At 47.0% G+C, this 15,809-nt stretch overlaps 1 protein-coding gene across 6 annotated transcripts in view; it reads left to right on the forward strand.

The window, feature by feature from the left end:
* The window catches only part of NR6A1 (nuclear receptor subfamily 6 group A member 1), a 156,296-nt gene that overhangs the window by 106,521 nt on the left and 33,966 nt on the right, over positions 1 to 15,809 (forward strand). Inside the window, exons 1-2 of one of the 6 annotated variants that reach the window (XM_090022966.1) lie at positions 7,727 to 7,939; positions 8,038 to 8,740. The exons of 2 other annotated variants lie outside the window; for them this stretch is intronic. In XM_090022966.1, coding sequence (XP_089879092.1) covers positions 8,725 to 8,740 — 16 coding nt within the window. In that variant the 5' untranslated portion in view covers positions 7,727 to 7,939; positions 8,038 to 8,724. 3 more of the 6 variants (XM_090022963.1, XM_090022965.1, XM_090022964.1) reach the window with 3 other exon arrangements.

Raw genomic sequence — 15,809 nt, forward strand, 5'->3', positions numbered from 1 at the left:
CACATTGTCATGAAAATGAGCAAAGCTTCATTAGTGCCCTGAAGGATTATGAAATGTGGTGGGTGGGGAGGAGTTAGGGACTAATTCAGTGGAGCTGGTTGTAAAATGGGGAGCACCGGGGCTCTTGAGTTGCATGGTTTGGACTGTTGGGGCTTACTAGAGACTCAGACTTCGTGATTAAAAAAGTAAGTTGAGTCTTTCACATGGCATATCTTAAAGGCATCAGACAGCAAACATACCATCATATGAACATTTATGAGGCTTTTACAGTACTTCTTAGTTACTTGAGCATGGAGTATTTGATACCAGGCGTAGTGCTAACCATTCGCTCTTTACCTCAGAGAGGGCAAATGTCCTACATCAGATGCTACACAAATGTTCTGAAAACATTTTAACTCTGGAATCATCCAAATTGATTGCTTCTGTGTTTGAAGCTAACAGCGGAAAGCCAGCTCCCACTTGGCTAAGCATTTTCTTTTTAAACTGTTGATTTTTCTTAATTTTTCTGGAACCCAGTCACAAAAATTAAAGAAATGAAGGCACTAAAAATACCTGAAAAGTAACACAAACCTACTGCCATCTGTAAATTAAACTCCCTCATATGAACCCGTGTTTATGTCTTTTGTTAAACACGCGATTGCAAAGTTATTGTACAGTTATAATCGCAGAGTCTCATTAAACTGACTTTAAATCTTTGCTCTGAATTGAGAAGTGTTGCTGAAAGTCAGGCTGCACTGCCATATAAGCAGCCCCTGAAACTCAGACTCTTCTGCTCAAAAGACACTAGCTAGTGAGTAGGGCTTTCTCAGTGTCAGTTGAACACCGTGTCTTGAAGGAGAAGAGAGGCTGAAGTTTTGTTCCGCCTTACAGCTTGCACTTCGCTGTTTGTGCAAAGTTAAAAAGGCCAGGAAAAGGGCAAGAGCCCTCTCTATCTCCTAAAGTAGGTTCTTATACTGTATTAGCAGCCTGGTCGCTGCACCTCGCAAGGCAAGCTGGTACTGCCTAGATGCAAAATGCACTTTTCATAGCAAGTGCAAAGATGCACTCAGTCTGGACTTGTCTGAAGTGTGCTGGCTCTAGACGTTGCTGCCCAGGTGGAGATGGATGGTATGCTGCACTTGAAGAGCTGAGAAGTTTCTGTTGCCTGAACACTAGAAACGCCCTGGTTTTGTTAGTTTTTGTTAATGCACTTGAATAAAACTGGCAATATGGAGGGATGTCCTTGGCCCCTTCCACCTCCTGAACAAATGGATGGTTCTGGGCACGCTGCACGCCACTTCTCATCAGCTGTCTGCACTGCGAGAGAAGGAAAATGTTCTCCGCAGCTCTGCCTGCCTCTGCCATCAGCTTTTTTCACACCAGATGGGCAAATAGTTTGAGCCTGAAATATCGTTAGTAGCCTGGCTGCTGTTGTTTGCAGTGACAGGAGTGCCTTGATCTGGGGCCAGGCTCGCAGAACTTTTGCTGGGGAAAAAACCAGGTTGCTTAAAAACTTTGGTTGGGCCGTCGGCCCTTTCCCTTATGGGCATTGGAGGCCAGCGGACCATTTGTGCCGTGCAGGGCTGCATTGCAGTTGTCTGCATTTGAGTTTGTGACTCATTTGGTCAGTTCTACTCAGTGCCTGATTAAAGAGACAAGAATGATGAATCTCTAAGAGAGAAAAACTTTAAGAACATTTCATTTGTATCTGAAAATATTTTCATGGCTGTAACAAATAATATCCAGTGCAAGTGCTAGAGACAGGAGATGCTTTTAAAAAAAGCAAATTAGAAAGAACAAATGAATTTGAAGTAACCTAAATAAAAGTAATTTCCCCTTGGTTAATCAGTTTTACCTGCATGGGCATATCCCTATTATCTTTGCAGCCACTCAGGGGCATCTTTTCCCAACATGGGAGGCAGGCAGAGAAGACCAGCATTGGTGGTGTCAGAATCAGTGGGGCATTTGCATGTACACACACACCCTCCACCTCTGAGCCGGTGGCACCACGTGCACAGAAATGAGAGGCCCAGATTCCCCCGGCTACCTCGATCCCTCTGCACCGCTCCATGCCTGCTTGAATTTCCTCCTGCTGCCTTCAGAGCCTGCGATCTGTCCAGCCCTGTCTCCTGACTTCCTTGCACGTTGTCATCTTCCACGGCAACATTACAACCAAAGCCAGCGTTTTCCTCCTGCCCTTTCTTTTACCTGCAGTCAAATGACTGCGCTGTCAGTGCGATGACAGGCGCTGCACGCAAGATTGCCACAAGGCTGACTGTTACCCAGTGCAGCTGATCTTGGCTTTACAGTGTGGCGGCAGTGTGAAGTTCAATGGCATTTATAGTAGTGTGCAGGGGGGGCATATTTGCTATTCCTCCCTGCTACAGTCGTGCTAGCCTGTTATGCTATTGCCAAAATCAATCTGCCTCTACACAGTACATCCTATTGCTAAAAATGAGAGAGAAACGAGGGGAAGGAGACGTGCGAGTGGGATGCCTGAAGAGGTGTAAGACGGCTTCGTCTCTCCGGGGTCTTGCTGAAATTCTTCCCAACCTACCCTAGACATCGGAACAACTACCAGGGCTTTCCCTCCACCGGCAGGTTATGACTGTGCTGTCAGGGCAACAAATGGGTTGGGTGTAGGGGTGTCACTAGACCAGATCTGAAGCCACACGGCTTTTGCCGTTAGAGCTGGTGACACTCTGTGGTTCTGGCAGTCTCTTAAAATAGCAAGGGCCATGTGTTTTCCTCTGAAGATCGGCACTGGCTGCAAGAGCAGGGTAACACAAGAACCAGTCAGACCTTTGCCATTCTCCACACCTGACTTCCAGGGGTTTGGCCCAGTTAATAGAATAAATCTCCCCTCATAGCTGCTTTTCTTGCATGCTGCCTGGCCCATTTTGGCTTTGAGTTGTGCAGCAAAGTGGATCTGATGTTACTAGTGTAAGGCACATGGTTGGAGCGAAGCAGGATGTGCACACACGTGTGCAGAGGAAAAGCTTTTGAGTAATATACAAGTTTTCCCTGGCTGATTCTGCTTCTCCCAGGGTTTACACTGGGGTTTTTTGGAGGGTTTTTGCATTGGATGATGCGTACAGCTGTTGGGCAAGCAGTATGCAGCATACTAGGGCTGGAAAGGACCTCAGGGTTGTTTAGTCCAGCCCCTGCCTGGATGCAGGACATCCTGCTCCTCTCGAGGAATGGGTGAACTTTGCTGTTGAGTCTTTATCCTGTGATTGAGCTGCTCTGCTTCAGCTCGGTGCACCCATGTGTCACCTTATTTCGAAGCAAGGGCTTGGCATTTTGGCCCGGCGGCTAGTGCTGCTCTGCTCTGTGGTGCCGTGTTCGTGCTGGGGCTTTTCAGGCCACGTGCTGTCGGCTACCTACCAGAAGGCAGTGGGAGTGCGGAGTCCCACCGCTCCTCCGATATGTTCCTTTCGGCTCATTTGTGTGAGTCACCGTTGACTGCAAACCACTGCGAAGCAGCATGGACCACGCATTGGGAAGCATCAATGATCTTTGTGATGGCAGATACAAGCAGGCTGCCGCCAACACCATCTCAAGTTAGGCGGCAGCTTTGCACGCCAGTGAGAAGGCAGCTGAGATCAGGCAGACAATCCTCCTCGAATGTTTCCTGGTGTCGGTTCACTCATGGGACTGCCACTGGGGCTCGGCCAAGGAGCAGTGGCCAGTTGGGGTGGTTAGCACTGCAGGCACGGGATGGTCAGTCACGGCAGTGGAGACTCAGGATGTCCCAGGCTGCCGGCCATGGCACTGTGTCAGCAGAGCATCTCCAGGAGAGCCAGCTCAGGGCAGAGAAGTAGCACCATCTGGGATCTCCACGCTCCTCTTCTGCCCCCAGTCAGCAGCTAACCAGTCTGGTGCTGGCAGATCTGCCCTCAGGCCTGCTGTAGGGGAGCTGTGCACTGCTGCTAACCCTGGGGGCAGGAGGCTAGTCTAACTGGTCCAGCCTTCCTGTGCTAGAGAGAAACAGAAATTGGAGAGGGAGAGAGGCAACCTCCCTCCCGGTCCCACTGAGTGCATCCTCATTTCCCTGCCATTGCTGGCCCTCCCTCCCTCCCTAGGGCTGCAGCCAGTGTTGTCCTAGAGCAGTGGTTTTCAACCTGCGGAAGATGACTACGAGCAATCAGAAGTGCCATAAAATAACACACACTTCCCATTCAAAGGGGTCTGCACCCCATTTGAAATCTCCGAAGGGCTATGCAGATGTAAAAAAGTTGAAAACCACTGGTCTAGAGCCATTCTAGCAATGGTGCTGCCACCCCTCTGTGGGACAGATTCATGCCAGTGCTGTGCGGTGCCCAGTTGGCATTGGGCATGTGTCTTCTAAGGCCTGCGGTCGCTTGTCTCTTTGATCTTTTGTGTTGCAATTATCCTTTACCACTATTTGCATCTCCCCTCAAGTGCAGCATGTCACCTGCTTGCACTCGCGGCTTGTGTTTGGGCTGCTTTCTGAACTGGATGACGGGGATGCAGAGTCGTGGCTGTGAACTCACGCACTCGAGTTATTAGTGGCCATTTTAATACGTGACAGAGTGTGTTGCCATAGGGGCCGAAAGCAGCTTCACTAATACTGGAGATGCACTTATCACATGGCCTGGTCCGCTGCTGCTGGTTACATGGCACCCTTTTTTTTGTGTCTTCCTCCTGAAACACTGAGCGTCCACGTCGAGCTTCTTCCAGCACACGCCTGCAAGCAGAAGGCAGAGCAGTTTGCTGTTGTGCCAGACTCAGCCCTCCCTGTGCCCAGCACCTGCTGTTCGTCCTTTCTCTTCAGGTGTTTTTTTGCAGAACTGTATTTGTTGTTCTTGTTCATCTTCCAGTCGCTGTTAGGAGGTTGTTAGTAAGCAAGCACATGGATCTGTGCTCAAAGTCTTGCGCTAAATCCAAGTCCGCACTTGTTCAGCAGTTTCAGAGGAAGGAAACTTGGTTGTGCTTAAATGTTCAGAAGCACGACCGAACTGCCCGGGACCACAGAAGCAGCGTGGCAGTGCAACTGTGGCGTGTTCTGGCTGACGTGAATTTGGGATTTGTGAAACAAAAGGAACGGCTGCTCCAGGAAGGACGTGAGCTGGTTTATTTGGCCCTGTCCATGGCACTTGTCATGCACCTTACTTGGAAATCCTGTTTTAATTTGGTTAAGTGTATTGGTTAAAAACATTAACTGGGTTTTGATTGATTCCATCGATATGGTCAGATTGAGGAGGACTGTCGTAATTCAGAGTGCTGAAATAATTGCAAAGAAATGAGATCAGTGACCTTTAGGCTCCTTTCTTTGGCACCAGCAGTAGCAAACGTCCGTGTTGAGGCAGCACTTGTGGAGGGCTTGTGTGCTGTTTGTACTGATCCCTTCCTAATTCAAATACAAAATCAGTGTATTTTGTGTGTCTCAGGTGCTCTTCAGATACCTTGTCAGTGAGCAAAGTGGACGGGGGGGTTTGGTCCTTCTGCGCTAGCAAGGAGCACTGTGTAAAGATGATCTTTTGTACAGAATATGAACAAGAATGTGTGACAGTGCAACGCCCACACCTTTTCTTTAAATGTGGTTGGGTTTTTTTTCTCTTGTGCTGTTATATTAGCATGCTGTTGGGCAGCAAATTTAACAGGAGAGGAGTGTCACTGTGGGCAGATCAAAGTGTAACTACAGTAGAAAAAGTAAACACATTCTTAGGATGCATAGAGGAATAGTGCGCAATATAGAAAACGTTATGGTGCCAGTAGAGAAACCAGTAGTTTATCCTCATCTGGGTCATTTCTGCAGTACTGGTAACCCCTCCTCAAACAAGATATTGCAGGGTTAGGAGTGGCAGAGACAGGCCCAGCAAATGACCGGGTGCCCGGGGAAAAAAAAACTTGGGAAGAAGGTAAAAAGAATGGGATTTTTACATGTTAAAGGAGACAAGTAAGAGGGGGAGGATCCAGAGAAGGGAGGTCTGGAGTCTCCGTCTTCCCTGTCTTGTGGCATTGCAAGCTGGAAAACATCAAATGGATGCAGGGTTGCTCACGTGCATGTGGTGCAGTGGGACCGGGGCTCAGAGTAGTGCTGTGGCCAAGACTCGAAAGAGAAGCCACCTTCTGCACACATGCAAGTGTCCTGAGTTACAGCAACTCCAGCTAAATACTCTTGGGAGTATTTGAAACCTCGTGCCTCAGGGCCCAACCCCATTTGTGTGTGTGGGGAAGAGACGTTCGGTTCAGGCACGCTGGCCCCTGCCTGCCTGCCGGGGGGTTTCTTGCATCACCTTCTCAAACATCTGGTCCTGGCCCCTCTCAGCAGGGGAGTGCTGAACGGGCCATGTGTTTACCCAGCAATTCCTCTGCTCCTGGAAACAAATAGGAAGGGCACATGAACAATGTTTCAAATGTTTCTGAAACTTCTGGAAGTTTCTGTACCCTGTCACTCCGATCGAGCTCAGGGGGACAGGCACTACATTTGGAATAACCTGATTCTCTGGAAACGCAGCTTGATTCAGGCAGGGTCTTTTTAAATGTCTGGGGTGTGTAAGTGGGATTGTATGAAGCTCGCTGTTTGCAGCTCTTTTGGATGAGACCGTAAGCTACTAACTTTCTGTCTGCAGTGGTCAGGCACTAAAGATCTCCGCATGTTTTGTGTGAGGGAGGGGTTGTCCTTAAGTCCTAGGCCAAAACTTTCCCTTCGCTGCATTGTACAGCATGCTGTGCTCTGGTCGACAGCCGTCCCTGCTGCGGTTGCATGTCTGCGGTGTAAGTGCATCTTGCATTTCTTCCCCCTAAAGGGCCTATTTGCAAAGAAGGGTTGACTGTTCCCTACCAGTATTACGTACTTGAATAATGCTAACAAGTAGAAAAAGGCGTGAGGTTATTATTGTGCCATAGTTTCTGCTAAATTAAGGAAAGAAATTTGGACAAGAGTTAACGTACCTGTTTGTTTCTGGTAGCAATTCATACATAAAAAGACGGTTTCCTAAACATTCCAGAATTTGGTTGCAAACAAGAAAATCAGAGCTGTCTTTAAGCTTTCAAACCCTGCAGGTCTCTTGGTTGCGCTCTCAAACGTGTTTCGTGACAGCTCACAAAATTATCTAGAGAGCTCTTACGAAGAATAACATGAGGTGAACACTTACGAAGAAGCTGTGAAAATGCTTATTATGTTTTTGATAACTTTTCGAGCTCCGAGCGAAGAGAACAGCTCGGGTCGTGTTTAAGCCCTGTCTTTTGCTCTTGCTCCAAATGGTTTTTCCGCCAGTCAGTGCGTGGCCACTCTGCACGTTTATACATCCCTCGCTCCGCTTGCAGGTCGGCGGCGGTGCCCCGTTTGCGTGGTTTTAGCAGGAGACTGTGGTAGCTGGATGTGTAGCCTTCCCTCCCATGCCCTAACGTGTGCTGCTTTCCGCCCGAGTTGCAGAGCCCGGTTTTGTAAAACGATCTGCAGTGGGAGCTCCCGGCCCCATTGGTCAGGGCAAGTCACCAGTGCAGAGCTCAGCAAATATTTGCTGTCCAATCGCAGAGGCGCCCCGTGATAAATCACTGTCCCACCGTTAATGAGGGTCCTGCTGGTGAGGAATGTTTCGGGAGGTGCCACGTTTTAGCTGATCCAGAAAGAAGGCTGAGTGCTGGGGAGGGGAGGGGAGGGGGCTCCCTGCTCTGAAGATGGTCTGAACTGGATTCGTTGCCCCCTCCGCCATGCTTCGGGCTCGCCGGAGCCGTTTCGTTCTCTGTGCATTTTTATTTCACATTCTTGGTAACGGAATATTAAAAAGCCCCTTCTCTCTGACATCACAGCTGCTTAGCATAAAGAGCCGATCTGCCCGGCTCTCTCCAGTGCGATGTCAGGGCGATGGGCTGCTCTCTCCCTCGCGTTGTTGACATGGCTCCCTGATCGGGAAGGCAGTGGCATGATGCTTTCTTAAAAGCTGCTGGGTTTTGGGGGGGATGAAGCAAGACTCGCACTGTATGGAAGGTAACGTATGGTGCTAAGACTGGGCTTTGGCGTGGACCGTGGTTTCTGACTGATGTCTTTTCCTTGCTGACTTTTGCACCATCTTTTGTTCAGAATAGGTGTCTGGAGGCCTGGTTAATTTAAACCCCGTTGGTCCCGGGGTGCTTGCAATGACCACAGTTAACAGGCGGTGCAGGCCGCAATTAAATCGCATTCAGGCCGCTCACCACGTTTTGCATTTTTCTCCTGGAAAAATTGACTATCATCATAAATCCCCCTACAGCAATTTCTGGGAGGTTTCTTCGTGCAGTCCTAGCACGGCCTTTAGGCCTTGATCAGCCGGGCTTTGTTTAATAACGGCGAGAGAGAGGAGATCTGTCAGAAATGTTTCCGCGTTACCCGGTGGCTTGCGGGCTGCTGTTTGATAGCCGTTTGATATCGTCAGCTCGGATGTTAGATCTCCAGGACGTCAGGGCACAGGGATGTTTTGTGCGAGCTGGTCCCCTATTCGTTTTCAGTGATACGTGTGAGGCAGCATTGTTAACTGAAGAAAATAAGGCTATCAGTTCCACTTAGATAACCTTTGGTAATAAACGGAGTCCATGCAGTTGTGACCTTAGGGCTTGAACTTTCTAATCACATGACCAGCTTGTAAACTGACCTGCGAGGACGACTGTTGTATCCCAGCGTAGAGGGAGAAATTGGCAATCAGGATCGAGAGGTTTCCCGGCAGGCTGGGGACTGGCTCCGCACATACTTCTTCATGGCTGCGACGCAACTTCCCAGCAAATTTGGAGAAGCATGAAATGGATACATGGGAAGGTAACGCAGCGCGTCCCGGCTCGGGGAGCCCTTTCTCAGCGTTCAGGAAAACTTTGGAGGGTTGCAGCAAACGGGAGCCTCCAGGGGAGAAGGCAGTGGCTTTTTGTGTGCAGTTTGGGGACGGCCAGCAAGGCCGGAGAGCTGTTTTCTTTGTTTCAAAAATAAAGCAAGCTTGGCAAGAAAATGTAGGTTGGATGCCTTTTGGTTTCACGTGCAGACCTTAAGCATTTAATTGTAGCTCAGATGATGGGATTATTTATTTTTAAAAAAAAAGTATTCTGTTTGTTTTGTGCCTTAATTTGTTTATATTTAAAGTCTCTAATCCGTTTGACCATCTGGAAAAGCTTTATTTAGTATTGTTAATTATTGATAGTATCAGGGTCATGTGGACTCTTGATAACACAGCTCCATCTCTCCTGGGACTAATACTAGTTCACAGATACTTTACAGCTTTTTCTGTGCTTGAAAACACGGGCAAAGCTTCCACTGATTATTGTCTTAATGTAAAAAAGAATCTTTAATCTATTTAAAGAAAACCTAATCCACATTAGAGCAGCATGCATTTAAAAAAAAAGTCGCTGGTGCTGTTTGTTTGTGCTTGGGCCCTCCCTGGCTTTGTGGCTGAAACGTCTCTGGGTTCTTTTTTTCCCCCCAAAATTATTTCACTTTTTCTTAATTCTGTACCTCTCCTGCAAATTAGTTGGCTATCCCACTAGAGCCAAAATAAATATTTCCTGAGGGAACTTTGCCAGTTTTTTTTATTTCAGAATTTGTAAATGTAGAGAAACTCAGTCTGTCAAATTTTTGTCCTTAACATACCGTCCCATTGAAACACCGCTTGGAGAACATGTAAAAAGTTGAATGTTTTTTTTAGTACCGAGAAAGCTGACCAGTTAGTAAACTAGTGATAAAAGACTCAGCAGGGTGAGATTCATAGGCATAGAATATATGTCATTAGCAATCTCGTGGCTCTTGCAACATCTGCAAAATGCAGTTTTGCAGTCAAATGGTGAAGCACATGTGTGTGTCATTTTGGTAGAATTGCACATGAATTTTAGGAGCTGGGTGTTGTTCAAAATGCTTTGTAATACAATTAATGTTAATTTGACGTACAATAGTAACCTATTTTTTAACTTTAGGATAAATGCAACACGCGTCTCTGGGAGTTATGTATTCTGTCTCGGTGCAGTCTTTTGCCTTCTGAACAAAACGTTTTGCGAGTGGATCATTGCAGTTCAGCATTTACGTGGTTTGCCAATAATATTTTGGTACGTAGGACTTGATAAATCTTGATAGCTCTGATCAAATGCAACAGGAGCTGCAGGACAAGTAGTTTCCTTACTTGTGTATGTTCAGCAACTGTGTGAATATCTAAGGCAGTTAATGAGAGCCAACTAGCAAGAAGTGGCATTTTGCAGACTGGTTTTGGAACTGGTATCATTAAGCAACTGTTTGGGGGTGGAAGAGAAAAATATTGAATTTGCTTCGTATTTGCATTTTATAAAAATAATCCAGACCCCTTTGTTCTCCTGAGCAAATTAATGTGCATTCCCATTTTTCTGTTAATGTTTTTTCTTTCAGTAGTCTACAGTGAGGACTAAATCATCTCTTCTTTTTTTTTTTTTTTGTCCAGAAGAACAGTGTTTTACAGTAAAGAAAATTAGATTGCAAGCAGCCTTTTTTGAGACTCTAGGGGCCCTGTCCATTTAAATTAACCTTTTTCACAGCTGGGCATACAAATGTTTTTGTTTTAGTTCACAGAGGGTTAATTCTATTCAGGCTTTCACTATAGCAGGCCTGATCCATGGAGCAACACAATCTGGTCTTTCAGCCCTGTCAGTCGCTAGGCAGGAAGTCTTATTTCTTAAGCCATCGTTCAGAACGGGGGGTTGGGAATCTGCAAAGATCAATACCGGGGAACGAGAGACAGACCTTGGCCCATTGTGCACACTCCCAAGATGAGCTCAGTATGCGAAGACTGCATCTATCTCGGGGAAGAACAGCCCCAGCAAAATTACATTCACGTGCTCATTGATTACAACTTCAATAAAAGCCCCTGGAGCAGATTTGTTTGCGGGTATAACTTCAAGCTGCATTTGCTCGTTTGAGCAACGCAGGACAACGGCACTGGGAGGGGAATTCCCCTTACTGTAGAAATGTTCAATTTAACAGGGGACGGGACTGGATGCTGACGTTTAACTGCTGAGTGGAGCTGTTCCCATAACAATAATGCAAGGAAAAAGAAGAAGAAAACTGTTTCCTTGATGCCTGGTTGGTGTTTGAGGCAGCATCAACAGTGAGAAAAGGGCCAGATTTTGTTAGGATTTAAGTAACACACGTGCGAGATCTTCCCTCCAACAGCTGTTATTGGCTCTTGACATTTTAAACATTGCTAAACAAAGACTTGAGGGCATTGTTAGTTGAAACCAGGAACAGAGAAAATAATCATAATATAGGCCTAAGAATAATAATCTGGGGTTAAGAAAATGTGTTAGATACATTCCTGAATCGCAGCATTAGTGCCAATCACATTTCTGTAATAGTGATGGATACGAGCCTCCAGAGTTGGGAAAATTGCATCTTTGGGGAGTTATAGAAACATGCTGGTTTGGAAACGATTGTCCTGTACATTTTTCCCCCTTCCATTTTAGTAGCATGTTTTATTCTACCACTTTCTCTTTTGGGATGTTTCAGGACAAGGCCAGGGGTCAAGTTTCCCCTCTAACTTGCTCTCAAAAATCAGGAAATAGTGCTTGCCATAACGTGAAGCCTTATACGTGACCCATAGGATAAGGCAGCTGTACAGATCCAGGTTTTCATTCGTTTGCAAGGAGCAGAGATTAATCTTAAGATTTAGATGAGCCATTTGCAGAGAAATGCAGACTCTGTTATGGAGGATGACTGTTGCAGGCATCCTCCATAACAGAGTCAGGGGATGCCTTTTCACAGCAAAGGAAAATTGTGCTGCCACTGGAATAGCATCCAGATTAGTCTGGAAAGTCGTGGCACTGACAAGTCAGGGAAACAAAAACAAATCATTCATCCTCTTTGTGGACCTCGTGCAACTTGTAGGAGGGGGCTTGAAGCAGACAGGCCAGCAGCACTGCTACAGCAAAGCCAGAGCTCAAACATCGGTTTTGCTAGTCACCAGCCACTGGTTTTATCGCTCTCGTATAATCTCATTCACATGTTTCATGATTTCCGTAGGTTCTCGTACATTCGAGTTATTTGTGTGTTTTATATACATGCAGCAGCATGAGCCTTAAGTGTTGGCTATTCTAATGGATTAACTTCAGTTAAAAGTCACCCTGAGGCCTGTCTGATCTTAGGAAAAAACGTGTTTAAAGCAATGTAACTAGAGGCAGAGCCTGTTACAAGAGTTGTGTTGTTGTGCAGTTTGCATTTTTTAAATATAACCAAGTTGAGGTTCCTTCTGCTTGTTCACATCAGCCTGTGACATGATAATATTCTTGTAGAATTTACATTGTATTAAAATGTGGTATGAAACCTACCATGACCTTTGAAAACAATGCATCCTTTAATGTGGTTTAAGGGGAGGGTTTAGTGAGGGAGTAACCATAAAAATCTTCAGGGTTCAAGATGAGGTTGAGATTTTTGTGAGTGCTTTTGTTGCAGCAGCAACTGTTTGATTTAGTGGCCCCTATTACAATAGCCCGGAAGAACAAAGCCAGAGCATCCCATATATGAGTTCGTTAAGTGTAAGACATGTTAAGAAAATGGGACAGAGAATTGCTGCTCACTTCTCTCCATCCCTCAGCCCATAATAAATATGTAAAAGCTGTTTGAGCAAACTGCTTTCAGCTTTAAAAAAAAAATCAACCCCATGCTGCATGTGGCTTTATAAAAGCAGAAGAATCGGGGGGCGGAGGGGAGAGTGCGCTGCACCAGAGCGAAGGAAAAATGCTGGGACCAGTGTAAAAAGTTGGTGCACCTTTTGCATGGTATGAAAATCTGCCAAATTTCAAGGTTAAGGGAGAGTTTGAAGCTTTCCCAATGCAGAGCTGCTTTACATACATTGAAAAGCATGGGCAAATTTAAAGGTCATTGCTAACTCTACCATAGTCATCCTGATGCTCATTTATACGAGAAACTTGCATTAATTAGGGCGAAAAATAGCAAAGGTCAGGAGTCAGCAAGCCCATGGGTCTCAGTGGATTGTCTGGGGGGCAATCAGAATTCTTGTAGGGTTTTTTAAGCCATCAAAATACTGCTATGTTTTGGAGGTATTTAATTTGCTTTTCAGCTCTCTGCATGGTCCAGCTGGTTTGCGGGGCTGCCTCTGTGCCCGTGCCTGCCGCAAGCAGGATTTGGGGGAGCCTCAGCGCACGCCCTGTGCACCCCGCCGGTTTTAATTTGGATAGGTAACCAATGGTTTAGTATTTGATGACTGAGGCATGTGCACGCCGGGGTTTATGTGGCAGCAGGCTCATTCACACTATCCCGTTGTTATCCATTTCCACATGACAAGGGTATTGGGAGGGAAGGATCCTGATCCTTGGTTGCTTTAATCATCCATGCTTCCTAGGTTCGCTAGGAGACAGCCCCTTTCTTTCAACAACAACAACAGCCACAAAAAAAGCTGAGGCTGGAAATGAGCCCTCATTTAAATCTCCAGTCATCTGTTTGCAGCCTGCGTGCGAGGGAGCCTAGTGAGAGAGCACTGTCCTCTTTTATGAAAATGCTACAAGCTGTGGCGCCGTATGTTGGCACTGGAGTTTGCCAGGGCGGCGTTAATTTGTGGCTCACCATGCCCATAAACCCAGAGCTGTTGGGATCATTGCTCGGGTCCTCAACCTGCCTTGCAGCAGCCCTGTGTGCCAGGGCGTTCTCGCCAGGGAAAGTCTGCAGAATAGAGCTATTCACGGTAACCATGGGATCTCTCCATCAGCTCAGGATTTATGGTGGGGCTGATGGGGGAAGAGGCGCAGTGGAGGAGCTAGCTGAAGTTGAGCTAAACCCCACCACCGATTGGGACTTTTCTGCTCCATGTAAATCTCCCTCCCTGTTTACTGCATAACTCGAGGCAGACGTTATGCAAGTCCAGCTTCATAGCGTCCCTCTCGAGCTAGATGTTCGGGTAGATAGAAGCGTTGCCTGTGATCTGCACCCGCGTTCCTTCAGCTGCCGTCTTCGAGGGCATACCTAAAGTTGTCTGTCTTGTAAAACTGGGAATGCCTCATTCATGTGATCATTGCGCCCCTGAGCACTGCTGCTGTTGGAGGTTTGTCAGGGCTTCCCTCACCTGCCTCTTGATTTGAGAAGTTCGTAACAGTTGCAATAAAAATTCACAACAGCGGAATTTTGCTCATGTTGCTTCAGTGACTTTTAAAAAAGCAATTCAAAGGCAATCAAAAGCACTCATTCATGGGTGCGAGAGCTGTGGACAGAGGTACCCACAAATCTGTTAAGGGGGTTTAGATGTTTTTTTTACTGTGCTGAAAATTGCTTGCACTTCTGGTCCTAACATCTTTTAGATGATTGTTCATAATGTAGATTGGCTGCCTTTTGGTATTAACAAAGCTCCCGTCGTTTCATGGATCAAAAACTTGCTTGAGGGCTAACCGAATGAGCTCGAGGTCTCTTTCCATCTGAGGGTTTTATTGTCTTCCATGCAACCATACTTGAACATGACTTGAACAAAGATTTCTGTGGGGATAAGGTCTGAGACTGTGCCCTGGTTTTACGTAGGCTGGCATAATCTACTTCCAGCGACTCGAAAGGACATCACCATAAGCATGTTAAGCCCAACGCTGTGCACCCTAGGTACTGAACAGAGATTTTCCTGCTGTCATCTGGCCATCCCTGAAATCTCACATCAGCCTGGGTGATACATACGGGTCATTTTAAGTGCATAAAAACTGACATAAACCCCTATTATTGACTTCTTTGTACATAAAAGTTTTACTAAGACGCTGACTCCAGTCTAGAAAGCCGAGGTAGTGCTAAAGATGTATCCTGATGCCAGGGTTATGAACTCCTCTAATGGGTCCAAGGCCTGGGATCCCCACGACTGCCCTGGCATGTCCTTGCATTTACTGCCAGGGTCATATGTGTGGCCTCTCTGCTTTTCCATCAGGACACCCCTGTTTCCCTTGATCCCATGTGTTCAGTGGTGGAGAGAGGCAAGCACTGTGTCCCAACGTGGTTAGGTGATCATCAGGATTAAACACAGGAGTCTAGGGTGACGTTTTCCTCCCTTTGCGCTGAAGATCTGGTATTTAGTTCCCATTGCATCACTAGAAGATGTCCCACTGGTATCCAAAGGGGGAAAGCAGGCCTGCCTCTGTCTGCCTGCGGTGTCGGATTTGGTGCAGCCTCATTTCCAGAAACTCACGCCACTTTAGAGAGGGATGTTGCAAGGTCAGGATCGTGCCCAGGGGCTGGATGAGAGGAGGAGGCCTGGGGAAGATGACCGCACCTTGCTGATCCTGTCTGGTCTGAGGCTCAACCGCTGGTGGTCGTAGGCAGCCCCGCATACGTGCAAGAAGCAGGAGCAGCATGGCGAACTGCACAAGGAAGCTGGACGCACGTGTGCCCACCAGCCCTGGGCTGTGCCCCATGCAGTTAGGCTGCAGAGCACTTCTGAAGCATGATGTTATCTCCTAGTCCCGTGTCTACTCTCAGATAACTCTGACCGGTCCCTTTACGAACCAGTAAAACAAAACCCACGCTCCCTGTGCCGGTCCTTTCCCCGATTCCAGGGCAAAACGCGTCTGGGAGCGGGGACGATGTGCCCTAAATGGGTTTTTTGGTGATGCTGTCTGAGTTCAGATCTTAAAAATACAATTTTTAAGAGCTAATTGAGCAAGCAGCCTTTAAAAGGAGCGGCTGTGTCCGTAGCCTTGTATATGCAGAGCAGGGAGACTCAAACTCCAAGGCTGAGGAGCACGTTGTGTAAACTCTTGTGATCCACGATGGGGTGCAGTCTGCACGTGTGGGACAGATAAACGTGGTGTGGAAACCAAAGGGGTGGAGCGAGCTAGTTTCATCCGTGAGTGAGTTGTAGTGGCATGAGAGAAGAAGCGCTGGAAATAGGTAAATAAATGAC

The sequence above is a fragment of the Crocodylus siamensis genome, chromosome 11 (genome assembly GCF_052110815.1).
Source record: "Crocodylus siamensis isolate JL-2025a chromosome 11, ASM5211081v1, whole genome shotgun sequence".
NCBI classification, from domain to species: Eukaryota; Metazoa; Chordata; order Crocodylia; family Crocodylidae; genus Crocodylus; species Crocodylus siamensis.